Source organism: Antennarius striatus, chromosome 1 (genome assembly GCF_040054535.1).
Source record: "Antennarius striatus isolate MH-2024 chromosome 1, ASM4005453v1, whole genome shotgun sequence".
NCBI classification, from domain to species: domain Eukaryota; kingdom Metazoa; phylum Chordata; class Actinopteri; order Lophiiformes; family Antennariidae; genus Antennarius; species Antennarius striatus.
In genome coordinates, this window is record NC_090776.1 from 22683302 (window position 1) to 22694603 (window position 11302).

Sequence of the window (11302 nt, forward strand, 5' to 3'; positions counted from 1 at the left end):
AGCTTTTAAAAGTCCCACCCACAAAGAAAACGAAACAGCAACGAAAAAACAAGGAGTGAATTTCACAGTCTTGTTCATTTACCGGCTGGTTGTTGATTCGCACGTCTCAGATTTCAGACTGACCCGTCACTCCTTGACGGTCCCTAGAAGAAAGTTTTAAAAACAGTTCCCGCATCGTCACGTGATCTTGATTACATATCGCTGGCAGATAATTCACTGTAACAGTTTTGACGCCCTATGCAGGTTGAATTGAGTGTTCTGCTTCGCTGACAACTGTAAACTTTATATGCAATCCCCTGTCTGTCCTTGACATGATCTGCAGTGATGACTCTAAAACACTCACACACATTTAATTCCTTTCAGTTTGAAGTCAGCATCAAGAAAGCTGCAGAACATTTAGTCCACCTCCCAAAGAGTCTCCCCAAAGCCAAACTCCAGCCTCAGCCCCAGCATCCGTTTGCGGTTGTGAAGCTCAGACATGTTGAGCAAACACCCAATGAGACAAAGCTCCAGCCTCACCTTGAGAGCGCTCTCCCTCCTGCTTCCTCTCCTTCCTGTCAATCAGCCATCCAATTCGTGTCAAGGGTCCTCCAGCGCCTCAGGGAGGTGGACGATCACGTGTCTGAGGTGATCTCTGTCTCTGTCTTCACGTCTTTCACTTCATCCTTTTGTTCCTTCTGTCCTTCTTTTGTCAAAATGTTTGTGTTGCGTGTTCTGACCTCCAAAATCGGCCACGGAGTGAACTGTGATTATGTAAACTATACCTGTATTGTACCTGATTACACACGTAGTCTTGTTTAAGTGTCAGGAGGTGAAGTTAGCCCTTAATTTATACAGCCTGACAGTAAAGCCAGGAGTAGGGCTTCAGACCTGGCAGGAGCTGAGACAGACACAGGATTGTTGGGGAACAGGTCAGCCAGGGTGTGGGCTACTGGTCGAAGCGATCTGAACGTAAGATAGATTATTCCGATTCTGCCAGAAGACTGCGTAATGTGGTTCAGATCAGAGCTTCAAAAATGTTCGGAGTCTAGGACTTTTGTTTTTTTTGTTGAGGGAAAGTGAGAGTGTGAAACTTTTTAGCGTCTAATATTTTCTCACAGGTCTTGAGTATTTTTTTAACTACAGCAGGTCAGACCAAAGTACAGTATTTTCCGCACTATAAGGCATACTTCCATTAAAGGTCTATTTTAAATCCCTTTTCATATATAAGGCGCACTGGATTATAAGGCTCACTGTCGGTTTTTGAGAAAATTAAAGGCTTTTAGGTGCTCCTTACAGTGCGGAAAATACTGTAATTTAGTCTTACCTCACGCAGACAGCATCTTCACACTGACTCAATAATTTACTTTATGGTACAACAACACAGATCTCATCTGAACCAAAGTCCTCATCTCCAATTTCTCTGCCAGGTCTGTACAGCTGTCTGATTTCTCTGTTCCAGTAAATTAGAAACCACATCAAGTGGAGTATGAAATTAATGTAATAAGGAATCCTTCATCTCACACAGTGACTCTATTGTTTTCCTGACAATAAAACTCTTAGCTGTCAAAGCCAGCTTCTTAGTGGGTGAGCAAAACTGAAGGGCCTTTCATTACTTAGCTGTGAATCGTGCATTAAATGGTTATTAGCCAACCTAATCATGTCTACACGCTTGTTTGTGGGAGAATATGTCTCATTGAGACTGATGGCTTTTCCTTTCACCCTGCAGAGAAAAGCTCAGACACAACAGGCTAGAGAGTTTCACACTAAGAGTATAAAGGAAAAAGGCCTTCACCTCAGTGGGCTGTTCTCAGGTGACAGCTCAGCTGTGCTCAAGGTGACTATCCGAAGAGTGGTCTGTCCTCACCCCCCCTCTGCACCTCCCAGTGTGTTTATGTTTGGGGTCACAGGTGTCACATGCAGCCTTTTTTTTTTCTTTTTCTGTCATGATAGATTTCATTGAAGGAAATTCTGCCATGACTACTTAGCTTTCTTTACCGAAGTGACTCCTAATATTGAATGTTTGTTGTTTGTTCTTTTTGAGTGAGTTTACATCAGTTGGTCCGTAGTCAGGGAGACAAAGTTCCATAATTAAAGATAAGAAGGTGTGCCACTATGCTTTTAATCCATCCTAGTTTTCAGTTAATACTGGATGCTTCAGCAGCCTACTTTAATGTTCAGAGTCAATGTTCAGTGCCAGGACAGGAAGTAGTGTGGCCTCTACGTAGGCAGTGGTTGATGGGTGTGGAGCTTGACCCACATTCATGTGGGAGTTCATGTCTCTTCCTGTTCGGTTTTTATGGTTTCCCTGATTTCTCTCAACTTTTACAAAAGTTCATGTGGAAAATCCAAAACAATTTTTTGTATCGACTGTCAGAAAACAGACTGTAATCCCTGGTTTTAGAGAATGATCCAATCAATAATCCTGTTTGGAAACAGGACTAAATGAAAGCATGCTGATGCTATGTCACATTTCCATTATTATAATTTTTGAACTCTTCAATGATCCCCCAGGGGGGAAATTCTTCCCTGCTCAGTCTTGGGCTCAGTCTACATCAGGATAGAACAGTATGTTGACCGGAGGGACTGACGCTCGAACAACCAACCTTCTGATCCATTTCTCAGGAGGTCAACTGGAGTATACAACGTTATATATAATCAGCATTGGTTACAGCCTTACTTGGATGAAAGCATTGTGGCTACTTCTTGTTGCCATCTTTTTAGACCTAAGGTGGCATTAAGAACAACAACAAAATCAATAAGCATGAAAAAATTATGACAAAACCAACCCTACATATAGACGTAGAAGCAGTTTTAAAAGCAAAAACAGATTTTGTCAAATTGATATTTAATTCACAAACAGACCCAGTTTTACATGACAAAACTACTGTAGTTTTGTGAAACAAAGCAACACTTTAAATTTATATTTGCTGTGATTAATTAGTTATTAGTTATATCTTAATGTGGTTTTCATGATGATGATGATTTACATCATTTAATTTCTTAATCATAACCAACTGATGCAAAAGACTTCCTGCTTTGCATGAATACTATCAACTGCTGGTTGTGCCTGTTGTGCTTTTAATGACCTGCTGTCCTCTCAAAAGAGAAGTGTGTTTTTGTGGGTGCCTCTTTGTGGGTTTCTCTGCTCCACCCGTCACAAACAGCCGACCCCACAGCCAGATGTTACAGCGTGACTAACGCTGAGTGGAATTGCTCCTGTTACACTTTGTGATCTATGTTTCAATTGTAATTTTTTTGGATCAAATTTGATTCATGACAGACTTTCTAAACCTTCTCACTGAACCATTTATGTTCTTGCAAATGCCCTTGTGATTTTCTATAATTATCTTGGTGAGAAAGGCTTACTGTAACCAGAAGACATGTCCCATGTCTTGTGTTCATCGTCTCACAGTATTACTCCTCTAGCATGTAATGCTGTGCCCAACAAGTTCAACCACTTCTGCTGACACCCCCTAGAAAATCTGACTGAACTTCTAATGCAGAGGAACATTATGTGACTGATTACATTCTCAGTTTGGGGTTTGAGATTGTAGCTATGTCTTGCCAGCGCCATACATTCTTAGTTGTAAAACATATACATTGTTGTATTAATATTCTCAGTCACAGCAGAAATATTCAACATGGGAGTACCGTATAATCTTGATCTTGGAAAAATATGAACTTTACATTTTTATCCCCGACACGAAGTTATTTAGGAAGTGGGTTCAGTGCCTCCGTCTGTCAGTCACATTTCCTTTCTAAAACATAAAGTGTAAAATATGTTTTCATGAAACTACCTTCACACCGCAGCAGTTCTGAAGTGGTGCCTTTAGAAAGTTATGATTTTTACTTGTTTATGATTTGTATCTATTCCATTTTTTTTCCATTGCTATCATTTAAATGTTGTATTTTGTGAGCGGAGCTCAAATGCTGTTAAGTAATTTTTCTCTAAACTTTATTTATGCATCTCTGTTCGACTGGAGCAATTTGTTTTTACTTTTAAATTGTGAAGCAAGAAGTGCGGTATTTCATGCTTGTTTTATTATCTTGGGATAAACATCTTTGAGCATAAATTTAAGATCATATGAAATTTAAAAAAAACCAAGACCCTACAATGTGCTCGGCATCTGTTTTAGTGATATCTTGTTATTTAGGTGTTTAATCAATGTCTTAAAGTCAGTGATGGGTTCATGGTTTTCTTTTCACCATTGTTGTGCCTGTGCTCTTCCCAGCAGGGGGGCTCAGTACGGCGGGCGTTCCCCCCGTCCAGCGACAAGTGTCACTCCTGTGAGAGGCGTGTGTACATGATGGAGAGAGTTTCTGCGGAGGGGCTCTACTTCCACAGGGAGTGTTTTCGCTGCTCTACCTGCAACTTTTCCTTGAGACAGGGAGCCCACGCCTTCGACTCTGAGACCGGTCAGTACTGTTGATATCACCTGTCGACAGCACCGTATCAATACGTTGCTAAAATGTTCTATATGGAGTTTGCTTCTTACCGACTGATGTTTGGTGTCATTTTACAGGTAAATTATACTGCAAACTTCATTTTGATCAGCGCAACAACAGGACAAATCTAAGGAGGAATGTGACTTTTCATTCAGTGAGTGTTTTTTGCATCTAAACAACATTTGACTAATCTATGCAAAAATTACCGTAAAATATCAAACTTTTCTGTTTGTCACTCCCTCCGTCTCAGAATCGTAACGTAGCTGGACTTCAGGGGAGCGTCGCTGATGATGGACGCGGTTCAGCGTCCAGCAGCACAGCAGACCTGCAGAGTCGGTCCTCAGCAGGTACCTTCAGCTCGTGCATGAGGAAACACCTGAGCTGGCCCCTGAGTGTGATCCGTACCGTGTGTAACACCCCCCGGTACCTCTGCCGCGGCATGCGTAACAAAGCACGGGCCCTCGTCGGCCACGTCAGGGACAACGCCCAGGACTATGCATCCCTGTACGAGTTGCTGAGCATGAGTTTACCCCTGCTGGTCGTTTTACTAGAAGTACTGCTACAGATGCAAGCAGAAGATGAAGTTGACGAGCCCATCCCTATACAACCTGTCGAGTCTCCCTTTATACAAACTGTCGTGCTGTGGCTGCAGGAGCAAACAGGCGTGACACTCCTGTAACACTCAGACCACCCCAATTATCAATATTTGACTCCAGGTTCCATCAATCCTGCGGCTCAGTGACAACATCAGCTGGAACATTTTCGTCTTGTCATTTGTAGCAGTGCAAAAGCACCATTTTAATGTTTACTTGCAACTTGTGATGATACTGTAGTTAGACTTGTTACCTAATTTGTGATACACTCGCCAAAGATCAGACAGTCTTGACGTTTGCAGGTTGTTAACGGGGGCATCAGGCCACAGTCAGACATGGAAGACTTGAAACTGCTGTAATGTCATCATTGCTGTACAATTGAACTGAAATTCAATCTGTCGATGAAAATGGATCCTGCAGTTAAACTGGTTTAACTCAGGTTAGTACTGACTAACTTGTTGCACTTTATATTTGAGAACTGCCTGGTGTGCATTGCAGCAGACTGTCATGTATGTTAAGGCCTGTTGGCTGCAATGCAGAAACGGTATTTAATTTTACTGTGCTGCCATCTACTGTTGACTGTTAGAATAACAATGAAGACAAAGTGACATACCTTTCATCATGTTTTTTAAACCTCAACAGATCATTCAGAGATAGTTCTGTTTAAAAAGCATGGATTTACGAGATATATTTTACTGTAGACATTAGAAGCTGGTGAGCATGCTGTGATGTGTTTGAATTTTAATTTAAGGCATGTTGTCGGATGATCGCCTGCAAACCCCTTTGACTGGAAGCCACGCTGTTGCTTCCTATTCATATACATCTAATAATGCTGATAAAGCACTTTAAAATTTCAGAGTATTTTCTTAATTTTTTTGTAAAATACTTGACAATGATATTTGCAAAACGTCAGCCATTATTTTAGGTGTTCAGATACTGGATTTTTTTTGGTATCCGCTGTATTGAAACCATGTGGAATTATTAAATCTGCAACATATAAAAGGAATTTAATACATGTGCGTTAAGGAATGTGAGATTTACGTCTTTTAAAATGCCAAATAACGGTCTCCATACATCCTGACTGAAATTAACATCTGTATAAAAACATGAGACGTTCAAACTTCACATGTACTGTTGTGCCAGCAGACAGGAATTGCTTCCAGTGTTTTATTTCGTGAATGTTTTGTACTTTTATTTGTTGTTATTTATGCTAAAAAATTCTCTGTGGTTTTCGACTTTTTTTTTTCTTCTCTTTTTCTTCTCATTTAGCTGAAACTTTGTTTGAAGTGTGTGATCCGGCTGGATGGTTAGGAGAAATGACATTTTGAAGGTGATCACTTGCACAGTCACATGATCATGTGTGATGTGTTTACTGGCAGTAAATAACTGAGCTAACCATATTGACAGTGCTGGGGTAATAAACATTCTCTTTGACGTGACACCGAGTGACTAAACTCATGACTAATCAACAGCTTCTGCGTTTGTCTTTCCTCTTCATGCTGTAACTGCCTCACATGGTATTTTTCTACTTCATTATACATCAGAAAGCGATGTCAGTTTATTTCTCCACAGACCAACTACCTGGTTGGGACAGACTGGTTTTCTTAGCACTTCCAGTGCGCATGTTAAGTACTTTACAGATGACATGGAATAGACCTACCCAAGGTGTCCAGAAAAATGAACTTTCGGCCCTGGGGTTTGATTTGTCTACAACAGTGCTGCACCCAGTGATGGGAATGTTCAAGCTTCAGTCATTAACTGACAGTGACCTGACACTGATAAAGTTAATTAATGATGTATTTTAACCCTGTTTTTTAAAATTATTTTTGTAAATGACAACTTCACTGAGGCTGAGAAATCCATAAATCATACATATTGTAAACTAATGTTGTGTTTTACTTATCAAATGGATTTCATGTGGATATCTCAAATCTTGCTGACCTAAGCTTACATCATTCAACCATCTTCCACCGTAAGAACTGAGCTTTACTTACCAGAGCTGTTTTATCCACATGTGATTGCATGTGAACTCTGAGGATGCACCAAACTTCATCAAGTTCCAAAATTAAAAACCTCCTCAACCTTTATTTAATGTGTTCAGACTTCATGTGTGAACGATGTCATGGATTCTTGTGACAAACGGATAAAATTAATGACATTTTTTCGTGAGAAAAATTCTAATTGTAGCAGAACAGAACACAAGAGAAAGTTATATAAAATTGTCACAATTTCTTTGTTAAATAAGAATGTAAAAATGTCTTTTTTATCTGCACCATTTGATGTTTTCATGTGCAGCATAGCACCGTTTAGAGAAACTGCTCTCAAGAAGTTTTTATTTCAGAGTTAATGTGTTAATGAAACACATTGCATGCATGCCTGTCCTCCATGACTAAAATAAAAAATAAATTTTTCTCTTAGTCAAAGACTTCAGGAATGCACTTACAAAGAGCTCACAGAACTGAAATTCCATTCACTCTGAACAAATACAATACGTGTGACATGATTTAGTATTTTTAGGTTCTCTGCTACTGCATCTTTTTTGAGGGCAAATATTAACATTTCACAACTTTTGAAAAACTTAATCCATAATTTAACATTCCACTAAATTAACTTGGATGTTTTCTACTCTTAATTATGTTTAAATGGCAAAATGATAAATTCTGTCATTGTCAAACGAACATATATAAGGAAAACATGGCTTACGAACCCCTCACAGATAAACTGTTCGGTGTTGCATGCGGGGGCATGATCTGACTTATTTAGATCTTAATTTAAAACATGGCCCTGTTTGTGTTCAGAGAGGTCCACTTAATGCTTCCTGACAGCTAACAAACTAACATATGTCTTTGTTAATTATTTTTTCCATGATTTAATTAGTTATAAACTTTGCATTTAGAAATAATTGATGTGTCTATATTTATTTCCATTGATGTGTCTATATTTTCTCTAAAAGCTTGTACATTTATGGGAAATATATGTACAATTCATAAAATTTTTCAACTTTAAAAAGTATTTTTATCAATTTAAAATCTTTGAAGATTGATTTCATAAAATTCAATTCATATTCATTTTAAACTCTTTAAAGGAAGGATTTGAATCAAACCAGCTGTTTTGTCTGTATCTGCATTTGCCCCTCAGTTGTTTTATAAATTCATGTGTGATGCCACCAAGATCAATAAAGTTATAAAATGATATGAAGAATTTTTTTTCCAATATTTGCTTCCTTTTGTTTTTTAATTTTGAAATTGCTATTTTTTGAGGTGCCATGTTACAGGACTGAATGCATAAGGATGAAAAGATCTTTATTGTGTACCTATATGTAAGTGTTTAAAATCAATGCTGAATCATGATGATATATCTGGAATAAATTTCAGATAGTTTAGGTTTACTCCTCTCTGACCTTAATAGATTATGGTAACAAATCAGAAAATGGTGATTTTATTGACTCTTGTTAATCAAAACAAGTGTTTTTGTATAGAAAATTATAATGTAAAGTCAATCAGATATATTTGTCAGAATGTTGTCTTTTCTATGTATTCCATGTACAAAGGGACTTGTCTCTAGCTGACAGAGTGACATGGATGCTACTCACAGTTGCAGCGGTACACAGTCTATTAAACACATCAGTGTATGGGATTGTTTGGATCCACAGATCTCCACACTGAGCAGTCAAGACATGATTGTTGAACGAGTACTGTACTGCTGCCACACTCCAGTCTCCACCACGGTGGGGTGTTGACTCTATTGAAAGTTCGCATCTTCAGCTGATGGGAAAAGTGTCATTGAGGCTACAGAGGGTCTCCCTGCCTGTGGGCACAGCAAGTTGAAAAACAGTCACACTGACACAAATAGAGGAGGAAAAAAGTTGGAGACCCCTGCCCTAGAGAACATTGAAGGTTAGGTTGTTACCAGCGTTCTCTGAGTGAGACGCTTCATGTCTTTAGCTCGAGCTTACTCTGAATTAGATCAATCTGAAGGATGGATTACCTCTGTCCCACATTTCATGAAAGCTCCATTTATGTCACTAATATCCCGAAAGGTGTAAACTGCGTCGGTGGCCAGGTTCTGACCAGTGCATTTCAGTTTTACATCTTTTAAACTGATACTAAAATATGGTCGTTATGTACATAATACAGAAGGCCACAAGAAGGCAGAACTGTTTCTTTTTGATCCACAAAACTACTTTGTCTTCAAAGAAAAACGTTTTCTTAATGCGTCAGAAACTTGAGGAATGCACTTAGAGCACTGAGGACTGCGCTTCTACCAGGTCGGAAAAAAATTCTGGTCAGCTGCAAATACTCAGTTTGATTAAGTGTTAAACAAATGATCTTGAGAGTGTGAAGTGAAAAGGTCCTTCATCCCACAGAGTCAATTTATTTCTGAATGACTGAAAGCCTTTTTTGTGCTGAAAGATAGTTTTAAATGTCTACTTTCATTTGGAGTAGTCTAGATGTTAACTTGTCTTCCCTTGTTCATTGCTGAGTAATTTTACAGGTCAAGATAACAGAAAGTTAAATTTAAAGGTAAAATTAATACTCGAACATAGAGCGTAAATTGTATCTGAAATGGGAAAAGTCACTGATCAGTTAGATAGATGGATAGATAGATAGATAGATAGATAGATAGATAGATAGATAGATAGATAGATAGATAGATAGATAGATAGATAGATAGATAGATAGATAGATAGATAGATAGATAGATAGATAGATAGATAGATAGATAGATAGATAGATACTTTATTAATCCCGGAGGAAATTGCACATATCCACTGCTCAGGCATTACATAATGAATAAATACCATGAAAAACAAAACAAAACACTGACATCACAGGACATACCACCAGACATACACTACACTAACAGACACACAGAGCATTAACAGGACATATACTAAACTAAAACTAAAATATAAACAGTATAAAGTTACATAAAATCCATTTAACCGCGTGCTGACCTCGCCACCCCCACCCCCCACTCCTCCTGAGGGAGTCACTGTACCCCCTGATGGCACGGGGCACGAAGGAGGACCTCAGCCTCTCTGTGGAGGCGCTGTGTGACAGCAGTCTGAAGGTGCTCCTCTGCTGGGAGAAGGTGGTGTGTAGGGGGTGCCTGGTGTTGTTCATGATGGCCTTAATTTTAGACATGGTCCTGCTCTCCAGAAGCATATCCACAGAGTCCAGGCTCAGCCCGACCACTGAGCCCGCTCTGTGGATGAGTCTGTTCAGACGGTCCATATCTGTGTTCCTGGCCCCACCACTCCAACACACAATGGCGTATGACAGCACACTGGAGACTACGGACTGATAGAACATGAGAAGGAGCTTAGGACAGATGTTGAAGGAGGCCAGCCTCCTTAGGAAGTACATCCTGCTCTGCCCCTTCTTGTATACACAGTTGGAGTTGAGTGACCAGTCCAGTCTGCTGTCTAGCTGCAGTCCCAGGTACTTATAATTTCCTACCACCTCCACCTCACTGCCTTTGATGATCACCGGCTGTGGAGAGGGAGGTGCCCGCCGGAAATCCAGAACCATCTCCTTTGTCTTGGAGACGTTGAGCTGGAGCTGGTTCTGCTGGCACCACTCCACGAAGTCAGCCACCAATGCCCTGTACCCCCCCTCATCACCCTCCCAGATACATGCCACAATTGCAGTGTCATCGGAGTACTTCTGTATGTGGCAGGTATCCGAGTTGTGCTTGAATTCCAATGTGTAGAGGGTGAAGAGAATGGGGGAGAGCATGGTCCCCTGTGGCGCCCCCGTGCTGCTGGTCACCATAGAAGACAAACAGTCCCCCATACGGACGTACTGGGGTCTGTCCGTTAGGTAGTCCGTGATCCAGCTCACGAGGTAGGGGTCCACAGCCATGGAGGTCAGTTTATCCTGCAAGAGCCGGGGCTGGATGGTGTTGAAGGCGCTAAAAAAATCAAACAAGAGCACCCTGACGGCACAGCCCCCAGTATCCAGGTAGGAGAGCACGCGGTGGAGGAGGTACAAGACAGCGTTGTCAACCCCAACCTTGGCCTGATAAGCGTGAAGGAGGAAGCACAGGAGGAGGGAGCACCAGTGGAGCGGTCTGCAGGGCCGTGAGAGGCCTGGGACGAGGAGCTGGGAGTGGTAGGGGAGCTGAACCGATTGAAAAAGCTGTTTTTCATCCCATTCCAGACCTCCCACACCTGGTTGCGCCCCAGCTGCTTCTCCAGCTTCCTCCAGTACGCCTCCTTGGCCTCCCTCAGGCAGAGTCTCACTTCCTGCCGGGCCTTCCTTATCTCCTCCTTGTTC

General features: G+C 40.8%; 1 protein-coding gene across 8 annotated transcripts in view; it reads left to right on the forward strand.

Annotated features, from left to right (window-relative positions):
* The window catches only part of mical2a (microtubule associated monooxygenase, calponin and LIM domain containing 2a), a 26788-nt gene extending 19680 nt beyond the window's left edge, over positions 1–7108 (forward strand). For 2 of the 8 annotated variants that reach the window (XM_068312150.1, XM_068312164.1), the window contains 5 exons: positions 364–627; positions 1709–1816; positions 4215–4398; positions 4506–4582; positions 4679–7108. In XM_068312150.1, the coding sequence (XP_068168251.1) occupies positions 364–627; positions 1709–1816; positions 4215–4398; positions 4506–4582; positions 4679–5107 (1062 nt within the window). In that variant the 3' untranslated portion in view covers positions 5108–7108. The remainder of the gene's footprint in view (positions 1–363; positions 628–1708; positions 1817–4214; positions 4399–4505; positions 4583–4678) is intronic. The other 6 variants (XM_068312155.1, XM_068312171.1, XM_068312180.1 and 3 more) reach the window with 6 other exon arrangements.
* The last annotated feature ends 4194 nt before the right edge of the window (positions 7109–11302 follow it).